Source organism: Electrona antarctica (genome assembly GCF_951216825.1).
Source record: "Electrona antarctica genome assembly, chromosome: 14".
Classification (NCBI taxonomy): Eukaryota; Metazoa; Chordata; class Actinopteri; order Myctophiformes; family Myctophidae; genus Electrona; species Electrona antarctica.
In genome coordinates, this window is record NC_136795.1 from 45,573,230 (window position 1) to 45,596,582 (window position 23,353).

General features: G+C 44.7%; 1 protein-coding gene across 3 annotated transcripts; it reads left to right on the plus strand.

Annotated features, from left to right (window-relative positions):
* The first annotated feature begins 388 nt into the window (after positions 1 to 388).
* Positions 389 to 22,650, plus strand: atad5a (ATPase family AAA domain containing 5a). 3 transcript variants are annotated; one of them, XM_079520674.1, is made up of 22 exons: positions 389 to 542; positions 1,532 to 1,595; positions 2,675 to 4,500; positions 4,890 to 4,974; positions 5,082 to 5,243; positions 5,382 to 5,520; positions 5,621 to 5,887; positions 6,471 to 6,634; positions 7,695 to 7,848; positions 8,548 to 8,880; positions 9,201 to 9,297; positions 9,633 to 9,715; positions 10,578 to 10,705; positions 11,109 to 11,277; positions 11,853 to 12,020; positions 13,408 to 13,668; positions 13,780 to 13,844; positions 15,169 to 15,412; positions 16,572 to 16,723; positions 18,233 to 19,203; positions 19,807 to 19,965; positions 21,289 to 22,650. In XM_079520674.1, the coding sequence occupies exons 2-22, from the start codon at positions 1,545 to 1,547 to the stop codon at positions 21,365 to 21,367; spliced, it is 5,757 nt and encodes a 1,918-aa protein (XP_079376800.1). In that variant the 5' UTR covers positions 389 to 542; positions 1,532 to 1,544; the 3' UTR covers positions 21,368 to 22,650. The 3 variants fall into 3 exon arrangements, with proteins under 3 accessions (XP_079376800.1, XP_079376802.1, XP_079376801.1); XM_079520676.1 differs by having other exon boundaries at positions 15,169 to 15,403; XM_079520675.1 differs by having other exon boundaries at positions 8,551 to 8,880.
* Positions 22,651 to 23,353: the final 703 nt, after the last annotated feature.

The window sequence follows — 23,353 nt, forward strand, 5'->3', positions numbered from 1 at the left end:
CACACACACACACACACACACACACACACACACACACACACACGCACACGCGCGCACACACACACACACACACACACACACACACACACACACACACACACACACACACACACACACACACACACACACACACACACACACAGTCCCAATCGACTCTTTCTTTAGCTTTATTGCAATTAAAAACTAAAACAAACTAACCTTTCCCTGCGAAGTTTAAGGAAGTCATTATTCATGAAGTTATTTTCTACTACCTGACAAGTGTCTATGGACCCCTGTCCAGCAGGGGTCCCACTTCCACTGCTTTCTCCCTTATATGCTTTCTCCCCCCGCCTTGTGCTAAAGTCTTTGTTTGGGGGGGAAATGACGCGAGGGTTTGTCTTTCTCCTGATTGGTCGAAAGGGAGAAGTCAAAGGTTACGTATATTTGGCGCTCTCGGGGCTGGCGCGGTTTTTCCAAAGAATAAGCTTACAGTCAGAATAACATGGATGTATAATGGCCGTTCCCGGGATAATTTGGACTATGTGACCGCAACGCCTCGGACGGTAACTTCATCTTAAGTGTTGTTTACATGTGGGGGGGGTGTTTTGTAACCTGTGTGTGTTGTCCCCGTGCGGTGCGAGGGGCACGGTTTGTTGTCAGGAGCGAAGTTGAGTGTTGTTGACCAACTTGACCAAGTCCGCTGCATTCATTGAGAGGGATGTGAGCTTAGCAGTGCTACTGTAGCTCCACGTACATTTCATATTGTACATTATTTAACAGCAACATATCGAACAACAACTCAACTACACAGCATTGAACTGTAAACGCGTTGCGGTGTTTAATACGTACACACACAGGGAAGGCGAGGACGTTCTTCTGTGGAAGTTACAGCACTTCCAACTTGGCAAGTTGTCATTTGTTTTGCACTGTTTGTGCTCTGACTGACACACGGGCTGTCATTTACCACAGCAGCAGCTAACCGCTAACTGAGCCAGCAGTGCCACACTAACACATTAACTGCTTATTTAGAAAGGTTGTAGTGTTTCTGGAATATCAGTATATAAGCTAGCCCCATATGTGCCCTCTCCAGAATGAGCGTAGGGAGAGGGCACATATGGGGCTATATATAAGCTTGTTAGGAGCTCTGCTACAGTATGTCACTGAATGATTGATTTGTACAATGTGTGTGGCTGGCTCTTGTGTCAAATGTGAAGCCGCCCGATATTTGGGCACATTTTTTTGCTCAGCTAGGGCACCTTGTTTTGCTAGGGTTAATAACCTCGCCTTTTATAAAGCTGTTTTCAATTCAACCCCCCAGTACTCTTAATTGTAATGTATGAAATTATTTCTTCTTTATCGTCATGTATAGTCTTTGTATTGTGGATTCTTCTGTCAAGCACTTTGTGAAACGGTTCTTTTAAAGTGCTATACAAACAAATCAAGTGTTTTATTATATTATTATGAATAGGATTTGGTATCTAATTCTCCTGTTATGTGTGCTGATGTAAGCCAGACAATCATTCTTCTTGTGTTGTGTTGTGTACTTCACTAGGTCTGTTAAAAGTATGGCAGGTGTTGTGGCGATGGCATCTGGGATCGAGGACTTTGAGTCTCAGGTATGTTTATAAGTTACCTTTATTAATAATTGTGTGTAATGCAAATGCATTGCAGCTGCCCCCCTTTTTGGCTGCGAGATATTATTATGAATCTGACCTCAGAAATCCAGGGAAGATGCCATTCTAAATTGTATTATGGCAGTCTGCGGTGCTCCTCTTCTCTACAATGGCTGTATGTTGATGCTTTTGTTTTTTCCACTTTACACTACAGTACGCATGTTATACACTAGTTGACACACACACCCCACTTTGTTTATTACTACTTAATTAGTACCCTTGATTATAACCTTTTATTCCCTTACATATAATGTATTATACCTCAATATGTTGGACAGTATGATCTGGCAGAATTTTGCCATGCCAACATTTCACTGCTTGTATGAGCATCTTCATGTGTCCCTGCTGTAGTCTGAGCACCCACCTCACTTCCCCAAACACTTCACTCGTCCTATAGAGCGTCGCAGTCCCGCCCCCCCTCGAGAGACCCGGAAAAGAATTCCCCGTTCACTTCATTTTCCTCATAGACTTTTCAAAAAGTATTTATTTAAAGACGTTTACGCTGCGGACAAAGCCAAGCTGAGTTGTGACACATCATGACAATAACACAATGTTTTGGGCCAAACAAAGAATTAGAAAGAAGAAAAAAAACACTTTGTTGTTTTTATTCTTTGTAATTATTTGTTTCGTCATGAAAGGGGGCGTGACTGCGACGCTCTATACAATTATACAGTATGCCTTGTTGCCGTCTTGTCGTTAGATCGATGCCAGTCTGCTTGTTTGCATTTTGTTTTGTTTTCCTTCACTATACATGTTAAGGATGTGATTACCATATAGACAGCTGCTACATTAGGTTAATTGTTTACCTGCTGGTATCCTCCTGCTAAACTTCTTTGAGGTGCTACACTGTTCTCTGCACTGTTGATGGGAATAGTTACCTTGCTGTTCAGTGTTCATTGATTGAGTTCATGCTTACTCTTGTTTATTCCAATCTCACACTTGTAAGTCTGCTAAGTGGCTATAATCTTTTATTGTAAATTGTTTATGCTTATATTTGACATTCTCTTCTGCTATCTCCACAGCCTTGTAAGAAATCACGCAAAGATGGCGGCAGTCCTGTTGTCAAGACGATCACAAACTATTTCTCACCGGTCCCCAAGCCTGTGGAGAAGCCTTTCTCTCCGCCCCGCTCCAACAACATCATGGACTACTTCAGCCGAAAGACTCCGTCCTCCACAGAGAAGACCACTACGCCAGAGCAGTCCAAGGAGAACTGTCAAAGGCCTGAGTCCGCGGAAAAGCCTACCGCTCAAGTGGAACAAGTTAAAAAGCCTGGCAAGGCCGCCCAGAAGCAAGGAAGGAAGCGTAGCAAGGCTTCCAGGAGACTTCAGGATTCTGAGGCTGTTGACTGCAGCGAGGACTGTCTGGTTATAGAGGACACAGAGGAGTCCAGAGGAGACGGCCCGGACTCGGTAGGACAGTCGGTCAGCACCTGTGGCATCCTGGGTAGCGACACGGCAGCGCTGCTGGCTCAGTTCAGCGCAGAGGCTTGTGTGGGATACACCAGCTCGCGGCCGCGGAAGCATTCTCAGAGTGTCGGCATCGAGAAGCTCAAAAAAGATGAACATGAACATTCACCACAAAGTAAGGACCACGTGAAACTCGAGTCCAAATCGAACTGTAATGGCACGTCACCCGTTGCACCTCCAAAAGATAAGTTGAAAACGGCCAAGCGTGCAAAAACAAAACGCAGCAAAAAGCATCAACAGGAGGATCCGCCACCGGAGGCGGAGGTGACCGAGACGGAGCGGTCTTTGTGTAATGTTAGCATGGAGGTCAATATGGGCGATGCCTCTCAGCTGAATGGCAGCATGGTCACCGTCTCCTTTGAGGATTTCCTGCAGAGTCAGTGCCAGGGGGAGGACGAGAAAGAGGACAAAGGACAAGGAGAGGAGAGTAACGTTTCGCCAGAGGAGATGGAGCAAGGTGTTTCTAAAGCTGATGGACAGGAGGGCTCTGGCACGCCGCCATCATCACTTCAGCAGGTCTCGCCCCGTACGCTCACTATTCATGCCGAAGTCCACACTGTCTCGCACAAACACGAGCCAGTCAAGCCTGCAGGAAAGATGGCCTCTATGTTCAGCAGTAGAAAAGGGTCTATAAGCCCAGCTCAGCTCGCGTCATCTCCTCCGATTCAGAGCAACGATGAGCCCCCCGCTGCCGCCCCGACAGTCAAGCGGAAATCCAACGTGGTTCTCCTAGAGGAAGACCTGGAGCTTGCAGAGGTCGACAGCCAGTCCACGGCCACGGCCAAATGTAGTCAGGCAGAGAGGAAGCAATTCATGTCCGCCTTTAAGCAGCCCGGCCTAGAAGGAGCCAAAGCCAAGCCCGGGAAGGGGCAAAGCAAGCAGAAGCAGCCCGCAGAGGAGAGCACCGAAGCGGTTGGAAAGGAGGACGATGAGGAGGACGTCATAAGTGTGCCCTCCGTTGAGCAGCCCCCTGTTGCTGGTCCAGAGAAGAAGGGAGCCAAAAACAAAGCGTTGAGAAAGGGGAAGCGGAGGCGCCAAAAAGATGAAGAGACAGACCCTGCTTCTCCTGTTGCATCTGCAGAACCTATTGCCCTGAACGAGCAGGCTGATAATGGTGAAGCGACGGAGCCAGCCAGCCCTTCAGCTCCCTCCAGCAAAGCTGTGAGGAGGAGAGAGAGACCCAGAAGAGAAGCGCCTCCTCAGGCCAAGGCGTCCACCCCGTCCCCGTCCCCTGCCCGGAAGACCAGGAGCAAGGAGAGAACTAAGGACGCTGCATCATCCCGGGACAGCCCTGTCCAGATGTCTACTCCAAAAACACCCAAGTCCAGGTTCAAGGCTGAGATGGTCTGCCCAGCGGATGATCAGTGCAGCCCTATCAGGTGAGAACGTCAATGATTTAGAGCAGCGGTTCCCAACCCGTTCTGGATCAAGGTCCAACATCTCGAAAGCAGCCCACCCATGACCACCAAATTGGTCAGATGGGTGGACCGTGTACATTTTCAGAGCATGTTCATCTTCAGCTTGGATCAATGAAACCGACATTCAAATTCATATTTATCAGCATCATAATGAAATGCATTAATATTAATGTTGGATTAACATTAAAATCTTAGCGTTTGACCAATTATTTGGGGGCCCACTTGCAATATGCCCTCACATCCCATGGGCCCCAGGTTAAGAAACACCGATTTTGCCATTAGTCGAAAAGCATTTCCAGTGTTTGTGTGTCACTGTTCCAACAATAAGCCTCTGTTTACTTTTCCTATAGAATGAAATTCACCAGAGTCCTTCGAAATAAATCTGTGTCGGAGGGTGGCAGTGACGTTGAAATACTCAGTCCATTAGCTACTAAGGTAAGGATTTATTTAATACCGCAGGTGATGACCTCTTTAATTCAGTGCAAATGTTATTGTTCTTAATGCATGCAGTTCATACAATAATTCTCTCTCTTCCAATCCAGACATCGGAAGCCTCTAAGAGGAGAAAACGGGCCAAGAGGTTGGTGGAGAAGGCCAAAGTGATGCAGCAGGGCAAAGAATTCGCTGCCAATGACACCAGCACCTTACGCCGGTCCTCGCGTGCTCAGGTGTCCACCAAGAAGATCTTCTACGATGACGACGAGGTACTGGAACTAGACGAAAACACTCAATTGGCAACTGAATGCGACATCGGGACGCAAATGAAACGAGTACATTTGTATCCGTCTGCATGCTGCTTGTTCACCAAACGTTTTTAACTTGTTGCTAATTTGTTTGGTCAGAATTCCATCATTTGCATGGAGGAGGACTCTACTCCTAAGATAACACCGGAGAAGAGTAAATCCCAGAAAAGGATGCGCAGCATGAATGACGTCCTGGGGAAACCCGCACCTGTCGGCAAGGACGGCAAGCCCGCCACAGGTAAGCCTTTCGGTCCGCCTCACAACATGTAGCATTCAACATCATCGTTCTGTGGAAGGCGTTTGCTAAACCAAACCCAACGTTGCATTCCATCCACTAGGCTCCAAAGTGGCTCCGCTGTTCCAAGGGAAGAAGGCACCAAAGCCATCTGCGCCGGTGGTGGTGTCCATCTTTGACGAGAGCAGCCACGAGGGCTCTGACAACTCGCAGGACAACGAGCAGTTCAGAGCACGCCGGGAGTTCCTGAAGAGTGGCCTGCCCGAGTCCTTCAAGAAGCAGATGGCGATGACCACCGCCACCAATGAGGCCTACTCCCTGTCCTGCTCCTACTTCCAGCCAGTTGGACACGTGCTGCAACCGCCGGACGGTAGGCCGTTCAGGAGCGCCTATTTTGGGCATGTCAATAAATAATGTTTATGTTGTAAAAATAGCATCAAAAAGTGGATGAAGTATAAAGGGCAAAGTAGAAAGTACGACTACTGGTTAACACACATGTAACTGCAGCATCGGCAGTTTGATTCAGACTGAAGATCTCCTGTGTAGCATCTAGTAGTAGTAGTTTGTCCTTCCCCCTCTCTACCTTCAATAGAGGGTATGCGCGTGACATCATCATCAAACCCGGAAGTTATGCAGGAATGCCTACTGAGTGGCAAAAAACGACTTTTTTCTCTTGACAGCCCCTATATCCAAACAGAAAGTCCTATCCGATTGCATTAAACAACATTAAACAATGTTAAACTCACTTTGCATGTTGCTTTGCCACTCGATGTGCCATTCACTTTAAGCATGCGCATACCCTCTATAGGCTGTCCTACTACCTTATCAAAATGAATACAATGACTGCCCTAAATAAATGATCAAAAAATACAAAATCAAATCTGTTAGTGTTTTCCTATTATGAAGAATTGTTCAAATTATTTTGCTGGTTGATTTGTGTTCTTCTTCGATAGACTGCTCTGTGTGGAATCTTCTGTGGCCCGAGTCTTCTCTCCTACGCCATCTGAAGGAGCTCTGGTGTCTCCTGGTAACTCGTCCTCCGCACCCGTCTCTGCCACCACTCTCGTCCTGCTGGAAGACCGAACCAGCCTCCAGAGCAGCAGCAGTCTGTCAAAGGGTAGGAGCAAATGACTTGTACCAAGAGTTGTCTTTATTGAAATCATCTTGATTAACTGAAGGACTACTCTTTAACTTTCCCTACCTAATCCCCCTTTACTTATGTAGTTTTTAACTTTGTAGTGTAGTCAAAGTGTAATAGAAAAGCAGGCAAGCTTGCATCAAAATTAGGCATGTAGCAATTCACTCAACTCACGATACGATTCGTATCATATGAGGTTCACGATACGATGTTTCACGATATTAAAACAAATATATATTTTAAAGAGAAATTACCGTTTTTATTTTATTTTATATAATTTATCTTCCCCCCTGAGATTTTTTATTTATTGCAAAAGAAGTAGCATTACGTTTGCCTTTTGCCTTCCTTGATGAGCATCAACGACCATCATCACCTGGGCACAGTCACAGACACACACAGCTCCCCTCTACAGTGCTCTACTACTGAAAGTGACTATCATTTCTCTCCAAAAGCACTTGAATATGATGGAATATGACTAAAGCTCACATTTCACATCACACACTAGCCCCCCTAAAAAAAAGATTTCTTTTTTTTTTTAATCGATTTTTTTATTTCAATGAATCGATCGTCTGGATTAATATCGATATATATCGATATACGATATATCGTTACATGCCTAATCAAAATGCACTCTTCTGGTGGAAAGCCCACGTGGCCTAATCTTCAGAAACACACTATATAAATTGTATGTATGTAATATTATTACTTTTCCAGCTCAGTGGCCTTGTGGTTAGAGTGTCCGCCCTGAGACTGGGAGGTCGGGGTTCAATCCCCGGCCGGGTCATACCAAAGACTCTAAAAAAAAAAAAATGGGACCCAGTGCCTCCCTGCTTGACACTCAGCATCAAGGGTTGGATTGGGGGTAAGTCCCTGCAACATACTAGCGTCATGTCCAGGGGGTGTACTTGTACATCAAGCTGCCTCACGCTACAGAAACAGGAGATAGGCTCCTGCCTTATGGGCCTCATGGCTCGGCAAGGCTACTTACTATGTATTATTATTAGTATTACATTTATTAACTTTATCTGTCTTTCATCAGGGTTCTGGCTGGAGAGCAGAGTTCTCCGAGTGTGTCCGACGGCTCCTGATGGAGGAAGTCAGAGCATCTAACCCCCCGTTCCCCGTCCAGATCTTCTTCACTCGCTTCCTGAAGAGGCACAGCGACCATCTTCAGCAGCACTGCACAGCTTCAGGTCAGCATGACCAGGAGAGACGTCGGACCAGCTTCTGTTGAATTTATTTAGTTTCACGTCGTTCCCACTTGGAATCTCAGTATCTAGCAGTACACTTTAGAACTGTGTCAGTCATTTTTAATTTAACTGTGTTTCTCCTAGAGCCAATTTATGGTAAAATAAATAACAATTGTGAGCACTATGCTCACAATGTATTGGTATTTGGCAACTGTGTATATCCTACACAGTTTGATCACATTCTCAACATTTAATACTTGTTTTGTATACTGAAAATACCCTATCTTCAGTGCGACACAGTGCGAGCCTTTGATCGACTAGTATTTTGGGGGTTGAGACATCGGCGTGATGACAACTCTGTAATGTTGGATCTTTATTGCAGACCCCAGCTACAGATTGAGGGTTTCCATGGAATACGACTGCAGCCTATTATTGTTATTATAGTTGGTCCTATTGTTGTGCTGCTCTTATCGTCGTTGTGTTGTTTGGTCTCCCCTCCATCTCTCTGTCCTCTCTCACACGGTCAAGGCCTCCCACCCTAGGGCCTCCTGGTTCTGCTCGAGGTTTCTTTCCATTTAAGGGGGAAACTTTTTCTTGACGCTGTCGCCAAATGCTTGCTCAGCCGGGAAAGCATTGAGTCTCTTCTCAAATTGAATTGCCTTTGCTATTAGTCTGAACTCTGCCGATCTGTATGTGCTTCAGAAGCAGAGGCAGTGGCCAGTGTCGCCCCAGCGCCAGCCCAGACAAAAGGAGGGAAGAGGAAGAGGCTCAACGAAGGGGAAACGACGGGCAAGGGGGCCAAGAAGCGGAGATCCAGCCGAGGGGAGGTGGAGGAGGAGCAGCCGCAGGAGGCCTCAATGCCTGAACCAGAGCCTTGTAAGAGGAGGGGTCGTATGAGCCGGGTCCAGAGGCTCCAGATGGAGGAGAAGGAGGAGGAGGAGGAAGAAGAGAAACCGTCCACCCCCCTCTCCTCCCCGGATGACTCTGTGATTGTGCTTGATTCCTCACCTGTGGCAGGGAGCGCAGGGAAAGAAGGTGAGCTAAAAAAAACAACAACCTCCCAATCAGCACACTAAAGCACCTGGGATGTTGGGATGTTACAGAAATGTAACCAGAAGGCTGACCAGGGGGGAGGCTGTGGTCTTTATTCTTAAGCTCATCGTAAGAGTCATATTTTGCTCCGTTTTGCAGTAGCAGCAGTACACCACTGTTGCCAGAAGAGGGCAATGTGACTCCACATATGACTGTTTGCTCACTTTCTACCCAATGTGCCTGTGCCTCTTGGAGGTTTTCAGTTAGTTAGCATTTAGATGACAGTTTCTGTGTGATTAAATGATGCTGCTTTGTTCATTTAGCGGGCGTGAAGGACGACGTGCTTTGGACTGAGAAGTATCATCCGCAGCACTCCAGTGACATCATAGGAAACACCGCCTCGGTTAGGAGGCTTCACAGGTAAGTGCTTCTGATATCGATGTATGTACAATTAAGTGTAGGACCCACATTTTGAGCAACTTCAGTCCTATCATACTTTATAACCCAGACTGCTGCCATTCCTGACATTATTGGTGACCGACAAAAAACAAAACTAGAGGCCTCTAGTGGCCCCTAGAGCCTCAGTGCTGCTCCAGCCATACAACAGTGGTTTAAACCAACTGACATTGCCATACATTGAGCCCCGCACTCTTACTAGTGGGATAGAAAAACGAATAAAAGAAAGACAATGTACTCTGAAGGTTTAGCCAATGTGACGGTGCATTAATAACACTAAATGTGTCCCGTTTTAACAGTTGGTTAAAGGAATGGAAACTCCGTGCTGACCGAGAAGAAAGAAAGAAGCAGAAGGACAAGAAACAAGAGGAGAGCGGCAATGGTAAGAATACTCTCATAAAAAAATATTTTAATATACTAATTGAGGGGGAGGGGTTAGGTTTGACCATAAATACTAGTGATGTGATGCGTTGTGAGCTTGTAGATTGGTTATTGTCACTATTTTTGCGTGACACAGGTTGTACGACTAAGTATAAAATAATGCGTGAGTGGTTGACCAGGAAAGTCTGTCATTTTAGATTAATCTATTCAAATTCGGCTATTCAAAAATGGTACATATTTTTGTTTGGAAAATGTTTATAGGCCTCAGGCCTTAATGGGTTAGTCAGAGTAATTTATTCAGTCAATTATAAAAAAGTAAATAGAATTTTGTCATGTTGATTTGTTGATATATAAAATAAAACGGACGTATTTAAAAAATGCGCTTCTCGATTATTCGCTTAATCGGACATTAATCCATACAATAATGGCTATACACTGACACCACGACGCGTAAACAGCGCCTCAAACTGTGACTCCGCCCACAACCGGGGGAAGTTGTGATTTGCGCTCGTTCACTGCAATGCAATTTGCGGCATTTTCAAAACAATATTGAGCAGAGTAGCAATTATCAAACATTTGCAATGCCATACGTTGAAAGATCTGTTGCCCGTGGACAAGGCACGCCACCTCCGCAAGTTAGATAGCATCGGCATAGATGTTTGTCCGTATGTGATTAAGGATTGGACCAAGTTGCATTGGCAGCCATAGCCATTCTTACCCCAGGCTAAAACCGGATGTGACGTTTTTGGGCGTTCCTGTCTAGCGTGGTGTCAGTGTATTAAAATAATGGATAGTTTCAGCCTTACTGTACAGTAGGTGTTGGCCCATGTACAGTATATGCTCAGCCCTTCCTGTGTGTCCAGATTCTGACTGGGACGGCGGAGAGGATGGAGAGGACATGATGACGTGCAACACGCTGCTCATCACCGGACCCACTGGAGTTGGCAAGACGGCTGCTGTGTACGCCTGCGCCCAGGAGCTGGGCTTCAAGGTACTAATAACTATTAGCTTCACAACGCCTGCCCTTCTTCCAGGGCGATTTACATAGATTGTGCATTACATTCTCTCTCACACACACACACACACACACACACACACACACACACACACACACACACACACACACACACACACTCATACACCGATGGCGGAGGAGGAAACCATGCCAGGTACCAACCAGCTCATCAGGAGCAATTAGGGGTTCAGCGTCTTGCTCAAGGACACTTCGACACTAACTCTGGGGGAGCCTGGGATCTAACTGGGAACATTGCGGTTCCCAAGTGGCCCACTCAACCCCTGAGCTACTGCCCCCCCCCCCCCCCCCCCCACCCCCACCTCAATTCAATGAGGCTTAATTGGCATGAGTATCTGATAGCGGCGTGTTCTCTGGCCAGGTGTTTGAGGTGAACTCGTCGTCCCAGCGGAGCGGTCGTCTGATCCTGTCCCAGCTGAAGGAGGCCACCCAGTCCCACCAGGTGGACATCCAGGGGGCCAGCGCCTACAAGCCCACCTACTTCAACAGCTACGGGGCCAGCAGCTCCGCCAGACCCGGCTCCTCTCCCAGTACGTTTACCTTATTATTATTATTACTATTACTATTACTGTTGCTATTATTGTTCATATTACTGTTGTTATTAAGCATTGTGTTATACTTTAGCTATTGAAAAATAGCAGATCTACACGCTCGTGGCACGCTACGAGCGTGTAGATCTGCTATTTTAGAAAAATCGTTAAAATGTGGTGCAAATCTTTGAATATATATTCTTTCAGAGCAAACGTTTTTAACTAAAATCTTTGCTTCTGGGTGGGTCCCTGGAACAACATATTTTCAGAAGAGGGTCGGCGGCCTATTACATATATTTTTGGGGGTCCTTGACATGAAGTATTGAGCACCAGTGATATAGAAACATGTCAGGATTTAGAAGACATTTTTAAAATTTCGACGTCAGGCCTAAATGGGTTAAAGGCATTCTTGCAGAACTGGACTTACTCTTATGTTAATTTTGCCCCATTCAGTGCCTGAATCTGTATCAGTTGGTTATGATCAGGTCATAACAGGCGATCCTGAAAAGGATCGAGAAATAATTTGATCTTAAATAATAATTCAAATCATTTCCATCCATTTCACAATCCTCCAGGGAAGGTGAACTCTCCTCGCAGGGTGGTCTCCTCTCCCAGGAAAGCCCCCCAGTCCCCCAGAGTTGCCAGGAGAGGGAATCTGGCCCCCACCAAATTGGCGAACTTCTTCAAAGTTGGACAGCCAGTCACCAAGGAGCCTGACAACACAGAAAAGACTAGGAAAACGGGTATAATGTATAAATAGATAATCTTTTTTTTTTTTTTTTTGGCTTTTGCCTTTATTTTATATATATTTTATAGAGGGATAGACAGTAGGCTGACAGGAAATTGGGAAAGAGATGGGGTGGTGACATGCAGTAAAGGCCATCAGGGATCGGGAGTCGAACCCGCGGCACACTGCCAGACTGGATTACCAGCCAAGGTGCCTGGACCGCTGAGCCATGGCCCAGGCCTATAAATAGATAATCTAATCTAAAATGTAGTCCAAAAACTACCAAAGTCAACTGTTTATTTGAACCGTTGAATTCAGAGATGAGGAAGCACTGCGTGGGACCGTAATTATCTGAAACTGAAACGGTTGCTCTTTGGAGAGGGTTCAATTGTAGGTCAAAACATTAAAGTTCCTTACCCTTGTAGTAGGCTGACAACAACGTGATAGAATCAGGTGAACTTTAAGAAGAATTCAAGGCACTGTTCGGTTGAGTTAAAAAGTCTTTATTTTGTCATGCCTTGCTTGACAAAGGTTGAACACAGGTCGTTGACCAACGCATTTTGGCTCAGAGGGCCTTCATCAGGGTTCAATGTGGACCAGCCTACTACAAAGGGAAGGAACTTAAAGGACAACTTTAGTGTTTTTCAACCAAGGTTCATGTTTTAGGTTATTATTAGAGAAAGTAAAAGATGAGTGTTAATTTTTTTTTCATTTGCTGCTTTCTTTCATTTTAGCTATTTTTACAGGGGGGCGGGGGCATTCGAACATGGGGCTAAATATGTATTTTTCTTTACACAATTTTATAGCGATTATTTATTATTTACTATAGTCCTACTAGACCCAAGGAAATTATATCTGGCCACAAAAGATCACAGGATCTACTGAATGTGAAGGAGGAGGATGACAGCATGGGGCCATATTTAGCCCCATGCTCGAATGCCCCCGGCCCCCTGTCAAAAATATCTAAAATCGCTAAAACGAAAGAAAGCGGCAAATGAAAAAAATGTAACATTCATCTTATACTTTCTCTAATAACAACCTAAAACATGAACCTCGGTTGAAAAAAAACAAAGTTGTCCTTTAAAATGTTTTGACCTCTTTATTTGATCTACTACTAGATGTACGTACTGTATGTACGGTATGGTAATGATACCTCATAGACAGTGTTGAGTGTTGACATTCCATTAATCAGTCATACTGTCTTATGGACATTTTTGTAGGCTAGTTAGTTGTGTTATGTAGCTGACTGTCTAACAGCTGTTTCACGGGTAGTTTGCTGTTTCCCAGGGCAGCGGTTCCAAACGGGAAGTTCACAAAGGTTGTTATTGTTTAGTTTTACTGCCTGAATTGGTCTGTAAAAGTGTAATAGTCATGTAAAACATATCTTCCATTTCCCCACACAGTCCCCCCCAAGAAAGCATTGAAAGAGAAGGAGACGGCCAGTAAGTCTAAAGAGCTCCCTGTCAAACCTCCGTCGACCACTGCTAAACCCACGGGATCCGCTAAGGCCACGCCCACCGAAGAGCAAAGCAAGAAGACCGCCGCAACCTCTCTGATTCTTTTTGAGGAAGTGGACGTCATCTTCGACGACGACTATGGGTTCCTGGCGGCCATCAAGACCTTCATGACCACCACCAAGAGACCGGTCATCCTCACCACCAGCGGTCGGTTTCAGCACACACAGTCTTGACAGCGTTGGTCCTGGTCGTATGCGTACAATTGGCGTACTTTATTGGCTCTTGACTCTTACACCATATGTTTTTTGTTGCTTTTAGATCCTAACTTCAGCACCATGTTTGACGGCTTCCTCGAAGAGATCCATTTCAAAGCGCCCTCAGTGGTGAGTGAACTTCATGAACTTGTAAATAACATCTACGCTTTCCCCAACATCAGTGAACTTGATCAGGACATCCCTATAGTATCAATATTATATACTGCTATAATATATATTATATTTTTACCTCCATTATGATTAATTCCTGTTCTGTTCTTTGACTATATAGAAGTGTATTTGTACGTCTCTAAATGTTTTGATGAATTGAACAAGGTGGACCCTCTTGTAAACAAGTGTAATGCTTAATTGGGTCGTCCACTCACAGTTAACAGTCTTTGTATTAGGGATGCCAGAAAGTGACCATCAGCCAAATCGAATATTCGACAGCTCTGCCGATTAATAATCGATTAATTGAACCCCCTCCCCCCCAATCAATATCAGATAAAACTTTTAAGATTTTATATTATGCACATGGTCACATAACCATTATATGTTGAGTGCATGCTTTGATGGTTACAGTTTTGATGAGTAAACCTTTGTGGAGATTATATTCTCATTATATGCTAGTTACTGCCATTCAGGATGGAAAATGAAATCCATTTTGATTTGGGGAGAAGTAGTTTCATAAGGGGCTGGTATTAAGTACTTTTGGCTATTAAAAAAAAAATTATGAAATATTAAAATCGATTTCGGAGACTCCGATGATTAATCGGAAAATCGATTAATCGGCGGCATCCCTACTTTGTATTGAGTTTGTGCTCGAAATGTACTGTAATTCTGCAAACTGTTAATAAATATATCAATCAATCAATCAATCATACATATCATGGTATTAGACTGGATATTGTCTGTGATTTTGGATATTGTATTATTGTGATATGGCATAAACGTGTTCTATAAAAATCGGAATGATCGGAATCGGATCGGAGCAAGGAAACTTTGAGACCGACTGGTGTAGCGAATGGTGTTTCCAGTGAGCCAAAACGCACAAAAGCAGCACCCGGACTCTGTTTGACCAGAATGTATTAGTATCATCGATAAATGGTAAATAAATGGTAAATGGTGCATTCATATAGCGCCTTTATCCAAGGCGCTTTACAGAGATTGTGCATTACATTCACACACCGATGCCGGAGGAAACCATGCAAGACACCAACCAGGAGCAAGTCTTGCTCAAGGACACTTCGACACTAACTCTGGCGGAGCCCGGGTTCGAACTGGCAACCTTGCGGTTCCCATCCGGTGACTTCTGGTGACTCTACCCCTGAGCCACTGCCGCCCCGCCATAACACCTGTGAAGGAAGTCAGAAAGGGGCCCCGAGTTCTTTTCCAAAATGGCGCGTGTGCATATTCTCATTCTCTCTTTCTTCTCTTCTTCTCTCTTCTCCAGGTGAACGTGGGCAGCTACCTGCAGCTGCTGTGTCTGGCCGAGGGCGTGCGCACGGACCCCGAGGATGTGCGCAATCTGCTGACGCTCAACGGCTGCGACATCCGACAGAGCCTGCTGCAGCTGCAGTTCTGGACGCGCAGCGCCGGGGGGCGCCACATCACCACCAGGAGGCCACCAGCCACCACCACCACCACCAGCCACATGATTCACTCACACCCCCAACCTATCCCCGGAGGTAATTTGCGTACGTAAAGCAAGTACCCTATTGGTCTGAATATAAGACTTATGTTTTTTTTTTCTAAAGGAAATATCCTAAAAAAAAACTGGGTCGTATTATAATCGGAGACTAGACTATTTGACATTCAATGTTCTTTTTCCACAAATGAGTTGAAAAATGGGGGTCGTCTTATAATCAGAGTCGTCTTATATTCGGCACAATAGGGGTAATGTATTTAAGCCTAGGGCTATGTAGGGGTTTTGTAACTTAATAGAGGGTATGCGTGTGACATCATCAAACCCAGAAGTTATGCGGGAACGCCTACTGAGTGGCAAAAAAAATACTTTCTGGCCTTGACAGTCCATACATCCAAACAGAAATGTCCTATTTGATTCCATTAAATGACTTTAAACAACATTAAATTCACTTTGCCACTCACTTTGCCACTCGGTCTGCCATTCACTTTATGCATGCGCATACCCTCTATATGTATTTGTAATCATTTTTTACATTGTATTTCACTAATTCTGTTGAATGAGTAAAAATATATATATAATTATGTCCCAAAATAATTTCGCGAGCTCACCATCAGTGTCCCGCGACCCCGACTTTGGGAACCCCTGGTCTGGAGCAGTATTTCCAGGTTGAATGTCCATGCATGGATATTTATACTATAGACATATCTAATCTTCCATTGACTTTATTTTATAGTTTGTCAACCTGCCGATTTTTAGAACAAAATACATTTTTTAATATGCAATAACAGTGGCATAAGTGTCCTGATCCTCTGCTGCGGGAAATAGCTTTTTGCTTTATAGTGATGTCATGGTGGTTTTTGGTCTATATTACAAACATATACACAGTTAACTCTGAACTTGGTAGATCTGCCTTTAGTTTCTGTGGCCGTTTTAAACACACAGACCCCCACAAGACCCCCACAATATGTAACCGTTTTTAGATAGTTTTGAAATTTGTCTTGGCTTTCTTTATTTGTAAACCTATCTAATTCACATGTACGTACGTATACCCTTTGTTTTTCTTTTCCTGATCTTCTGATGTTTTTCTATGTGATTGTATTACTCGACGAAAATTAGTTTGATTACTCAGTGTAATTTTGAGAATAAATAAAACTTGAATGAATATTTTAAATTAATAGGTCTCACTTTGCTCGTTTTCCCTGCCTTAGAATCCGACACGACTGCAGAGGTGAAGCCTGAGGATGGTGCGGTGGAAGCAGCCATGTCCACACCGCTGCCTCCCTGTGAGAGCGGCTGCACGGAGAGCATGCTCGGCCTGCTGAATATCCAACCTGACCGAGACATACAGCAGCTGCTCAAGGTGATGTCTCTTTATTTCGCATAGAAGACCAGTGGTTCCCAAACGTTTTCATGTCAAGGACCCCCAAATTGACCCCCATTTGAAAATACTAGCCCTTACCCGTGTGGCCGTGGGGGGTACTGCGCCCTGGGTGCGTTTTTAATGCACTAATACATTCATTATTAATCTATAATTTGTTAAATTGAAGAAAGGGCTTCGTTAAGACCTCTATATTATTATGGTCAATGCCTGTGTGAAAAGTGGGAGTGATTGGTGCAGGCAGTGAGGAGCTACGGCTGTGTTTCTGACAGACAGACACACAGACACACATTCAGACATTGACTGAATTATAGTATGAATTCAGACATTGACTGAATTATAGTATGATGATGATGATGAGATGATGATGATGATGAGATGATGATGATGATGATGATAGTATGATGATGATGATGAGATGATGATGATGATGATATAGTATGATGCTGATGATAGTATGATGATGATGATGAGATGATGATGATGATGATATAGTATGATGCTGATGATAGTATGATGATGATGATGATATGATGATGATGATGATTATAGTATGATGATTATGATGATGATGATTATGATGATGATATGATGTGCCAAGGACCCAATAAGAGAAGATTTTCAAGGTTTTCTAGCAGTGATTTTCAACCATTTTCATTTCAAGGTCTCCCGGTTTGACCTGAATTAGGCTACGGTCCCCCATTTCTATCTCTGGGACCCCAATGTATATTGTAAAATCAGTGTTAATTTAACTCTGCGAGTGTATAAATGGAACCAAATGGACCTGTTAGGGTCCATTTGGTTCCATTTGTACACTCAGGCTTCGTACACACATAAAGAACAAATGTTCTGTGCTCTGCCTGTGTTTCATGGCCACCCCAACACTTGTGTTTGATTGCCCCCTCCACCCAATCAAACACAAGTGTTTGGTCAAACCACGTGACTTCCATTGGAAAAGCATTGAGGCGGCCATGAAACACAGGCAGAGCACAGAACATTTGTTCTTTATGTGTGTATGAAGCCTCAGAGTCCATTTGGTTCCTAACTATCATTTAGCTGGGGGTATCCCCTGGAACTCCCTCAAGGACCCCTGGGGGTCCCCGGACCCCACTTTGGGAACCCCTGGCATAGACGCTCAACAAAGCCGAATGCACCACGGTGTATTCAAACCCTCAACCTCCTTGGTGGTGGACAGATACTTTACCACTGCACCACACGAGCACCTTGACGATTACAAATTACTCTGTTTTATACTGACGGGACAGTGTAGACTAGAGAGACAGGAAATTGAGCAAGGGCAGAGAAGGAAAGACATGCAACACGATCGTAATCGAAAATGGAACGTTGTTGCAATTACGATGGTAAACCTCAGATTGTAGTTATTGTGTAAGAACATAAATGTTTGTGTAAGCCTCTTTTTCTTCTTGTTTTTCTTCTACTTTACAAATGTCTACTCTATTCTAATTCAACCGCCGTGTTCTGCATCCACAGAGTCCGTGTTCAGACGAGGCGTCTCTCTGCTGTGAACTGCTAATGGACAGTAAACGGAGAGCGGTGGATCTGCTCCGCTCCAACATGGAGACCCTTCTGCCCCTGCCCCTGTCACAGCTCACCCCCCGCACCCATGGACCACAGCAGTCGGCCTCAAGACCAGCTCAAGACCAGGCCACGGCCTCTGCCGCTCGAGACCAGGCCACGGCCTCTGCCGCTCGAGACCAGGCTAGCGTCGAGCCGCGGGAGTTGGACCCACCGTCCGGCGGCAGGCTACTGCAGGCGTCGGAGTCCTCCGACGGTTTGGACGACGCGAGTCCGGTCAAAGTGTCCAACAGGATGAAGAACAAGAGGCAACAGCACTGTCTGCAAAAACAGGACCCGCTGGACTCCGACTCTGACTCTGAGGATGGCTTCCTCTCTTTGCGCCGCAAACCGCAGGACGCTTCTCAGACGGAACAGGCATGCGAGGAACCAGAGCCGGCCGTTCCAGATGTGAGCGACACGCAATCGTCCCCGGTGAAGAGGGTGGCGGTGAAGAGGGTGCCGCTGACGCCCGATGAGAAGAGGAAGGCCGTGCCAATCTCCTGCTGTCTGGGCTCCATAGCCGAGTTCCTAGACGACATGTCCTACCTCGACTCCTGCCTGTCCCGCCACACGTTGGAGGGCGTCGAGACTCACAGGAGGATGCTCGGCCTCCCGGCCTGCGCCGCCGAAGTGAAGGCCGGCATGACGGACGAGCCCCGGGTGGAGATTGACAGCTGGGTGGAGGGAGAGCGGACGCTAGAGGTCCAGGCCGCCGTGGAAGCGCTGAGCTTCCGGAGGTGCCAAAGCGGGGTGGCGGAGGCGTGGAGGGAAGCCCAGGAGCTGGGTGGAGAGCTTGGGAAGGAGGCTGCAGCAGAGCTCACGCTGCCCGTGGCTCCACACCGAGAGGGCTTCAGCCTCACTCAGGACAGCCCTTGTCAGCCCAAGTGAGTCTTTTATTTATTTGCTTTGTTGTAGGTGGGCTATTTTCGGCAAAGGCATTTTATGTAGAGGCAGAAAGGTGGGCGACTCACGTCAACTAGGTATATATATATATATGGTTCAATTTGATAAGCCATAAAGAGAATGTTTTGTAGAATATTGCAATAGTAACAGAAGGTTCTAATGCTATTTTTAGGACCATTGAAACGACATTGAAGATTGATTGCCAAAAAAAAACAAACATTTAATGTAATTTTCGGCGCAGTCATCGTGTTTAAGAGTAGTAGCTGATGCTTGCTTTACCCCGATCACACATGGGATCAATAATCTGTTGAAGTGTGTGTCCGACTTAACCTTAGATGAGATGAGTAACCGTTAATACGGCAGTCGAACAACACATTGGCCATTTTAATATGGTAGTCGAACAACACATTGGCCATTTTAATATGGCAGTCGAACAACACATTGGCCATTTTAATATGGCAGTCGAACAACACATTGGCCATTTTAATATGGCAGTCGAACAACACATTGGCCATTTTAATATGGCAGTCGAACAACACATTGGCCATTTTAACCCAAGAGCTGTTGGCTGTTCTGCGTTCCAGCAAGCTCCAGAAGAGGAGGGAGCTGATGGAATGCCTGCTTTCCAGAGGAGCGTTCGGCACTCTGGGCAACAGGCCTGCCGCTGCAGTGGAGTACCTACCCGTCCTACGCGCCATATGCAGATCAGAACAACGGAAAGAACAGGACAAGGTGAAACGGAGGTGAGCAGCAGCACACAGAACACCACATCTTGTGGAAGGGGTGTATGAAGGTATTGTGTTGCGTTGCACTGCGGGCCGGATCGTCTTTGTTAGCGGGCGCTGGTTGAATCATAAGACGATGTGTGTATGAAAATATGTCACAGTGCAACAGTGATTTTGCAGGTCATGACACAGGTTCCGTATGCGAGCGTTGACATTTCCACTATTGCGTTATAGTGGAAAGCCCCGTTTAGCCTTCATGCGATACCTAATGTCAAACATTAGTGATCCTACATGGCCACAGGATCTGGATTTCTCACTAAAAGAGCAAGTAGGCCAGGCAACTACAACAACTGAAGTTGTATTGACACATTGATTGAATGGTTGAATACTTTATTAACACATTAATTTCTCGGAACTATTTAATCCATTAAATTCATGCGCCCAGTCGATTTATAAACACGGACGCCTTTTCCGGACGGACCGGCGGAAGTTGATGATGTGTGTGTAGCAGCTAACAATAGCCACACCACTCTAGAGTCGATCGACAACAACGGGAGACAAGAATAAATCTATCGAGACTAGCGACTGGACCGCGGAGTGCCGTCTAACACAGGATCTTTTTTTCATAAAAAGACGGGATGATTTAGATTGCGAGTTATGAACGTTTTAAGATTTTCGTTTTCATCAGCTAAACAGAGGAGGGAGTTTTTCGATGACGTCTCACTCTTGCGCGTCACAGAGGAGAGCCCAGGAGGCGCGTCTGGGCTATACAGCCATGCGATCTGTTCTCGTATCAATAAACTTCGTCTTTTGGACAATACTTCGTCCTGGGCGTCGGGCGTTATTAACAGTTTGCAGAAATAAAAGCACAGGAAAGTACAGTTCAGTCTGCTAATGAAAGGATTTAAAACCCAAGAAAGCACTATGGCTTGTTTCCATTGGGGTCCTTCATCTTCATATTCAATTCATTGGGCACGGACGGGCGCACACACACACACACACACACACACACACACACACACACACACACACCTCTTTAAAGGACACAGAGGCAGTCTGTTTAACCCATTTTGGGCGGGAAGCATAACATAATGCTAACACCAAAAGGGGTGTTAGCATTATGTTATGCTTTAGCTATTGAAAAATAGCAGATCTACAAGCTCATAGCGCGCCACCGAGTGGCGCGCTACGAGCTTGTAGGTCTGCTATTTTTTAACGACTGACATAGAAACATAGCTTTTTCAGAAAACTGTCAGGATGTAGAAGACATTTTTAGAATCTCAGGTCAAAATGGGTTAAATTACACAAAATTCAGTTGATGAACATTTTCTGTTCCTGCAGGTTCCTGCACTACCTGGATGGCATCCACCTGGGTCTTCCCAAGAGCACAGTCCAGCTCCTGGCTGAGGACTTCCCCTGAACACCATTGTCTTTGTAGTCAATCATACAGAAACCCTAAGTGAGACTTGGGCCTTTCTGTGTCCTCATGTGTTTGAGGGTCCGCTCCTCTCATGAACAAACATTGCGAACTGGCATAAAGTACAACAGCTGAATGAAAATTCTGCCACTGGGATGGTTTACGAGGCTATTAAAGATACAACTACAGACTGTGGGCCCTGTCTTGTGCCACCCCTTACCCCTTATCCCTAAACGTATTTGCCATTTTTTTACCATTTTGAAAAACCTTATAAAATAGTTGAACTAGCCAATCTCCATTGACACGTTGTGAACTTGTAGATCGACTATTTGAACTATTTTAAAATAGATAAAAAATAGTAAAAGAAAATGAAAATAAGTTAAGGGATAAGGGCGCAAGATATAGCCCTGAATATACAATGTTTGTGTTGTGAACCAGACCTTGGCATCAGGTGAGTTGGATGGATCCATGCATTTCTGTGTATAGCCACCAGTCATGCTAACCGAGGGTTTAGTCCAAACCATTATTGCGTATGCCAAGTTGTACAGATTCTTCCCGATCTGAAACCCCTCCATTGCTTAGTATCGTACAACACATTTTATAAAAATGGAAACATTTTCAAAAGAATACCAAATTGATGTATAAGAAACCTGTATGTGATGCTTTGTGGAGTGGACTTGCAGATCTGCTTTTTTCACTCTTGGTCGTATACAGTGGGCCTTCAGTGGTCGAAAGACAGACAGACAAACAAACAAGGGTTCACTCAATGTTTGGCTTTTATTCTGTTCCCTATGATAACACCTTTTTGATACGATCTTTCTGGTGCTTCGATAGATCGCTGTAATTATTACTGCTTCATCTAGGTTTGTAATATAAAATGGTATGCGTGTATTGTAAAATAATTTTAAGTTCAGTGAGATTTGTAGCTACATTTTTGCTTTGAAGCGTGCAAAGCATTTTTTATAAATGGTAAATTGCTTTTGGAGAGAAATTGTGTATCGTTGATAACACTTGTGTAACCTGTAAAATACACTTTGATTTTAATTATGTACACACACACACAGGCTGTTCAATTACACCTTTCAGAGTGTCCTGCATGGAGGAGCATCTCTGTTCTAAAAATAAATTAATAAAAACACACCAAAAGCAGGCACAGCTTTTGAAAACGACTTCCTGGTCCACAATGTACACTGTTTTTGTTCACAAACCACTGCCACGTTAATTTCAGCGGGTGTTTAGGTTTTTCTTTTTCTCTCTCCCCCCTAAATAAAGGTTTGTAACAAAAAGGTTTTCATTATACATTATTGTGTATTTTTGAGAGATGCTATCAGTCAGTGTTTACCTACCTGTAACTGGGAAATGCAACTTGGGGTTGTGTTGTTGATTATATTTCATAATAGACTTATATGCAGTAGGTAGGCTATAATACAAAAATCACACCCGTATGAACTGAGTGGTGTAAGGTCTTATATAGACTGATCAGCTGTGGTCTGACGTAATGTCTGACGTAATGAAATCACACCCGTGTGAACTGGGTGACCATAGCAACCGTGCTCATTTTTTGAGCACAGACAGACAGACACGTAAACTAACAAAGCCAGTTGTAGGAGTGGTTTACACCACTCAAAAATAAGTTACATTAATATATGAGGAGTAGCATCTTTGTGAGGCATATTCATTATATTATTGATAGACTAGTAATATACAGTATTATACGATATAATAAGCTAAGAAATTAACTTACAATATATATTGAGTTATTTTTTAAGGCGGATTAGCAGCCTAATGAGGCGTATTGAATATATAATTAGGCCTATAGTAGCCTAGAACTAGACTACATATTACAATATAATAAGAAACTAGAAAAAGTGCCCCTCGGGGCACAGGTCTCCACCAGGGCAGGTTGTGGCCTCCTGGTGGCGCTATAATAGGCCAATGTGAAAAGGGTGCCATTTCTTCATACGCTTTTGATGGCAATTGGATGATTTG

Coding starts and splice junctions, on each gene's coding strand:
- atad5a (XM_079520674.1), top strand. CDS start 1,545: ATGGCAGGTGTTGTGGCGATGGCATCTGGGATCGAGGACTTTGAGTCT. Junction 5,521..5,620: donor GGACGGCAAGCCCGCCACAG/GTAAGCCTTTCG, acceptor TCCATCCACTAG/GCTCCAAAGTGGCTCCGCTG. Junction 16,724..18,232: donor ACATACAGCAGCTGCTCAAG/GTGATGTCTCTT, acceptor CTGCATCCACAG/AGTCCGTGTTCAGACGAGGC.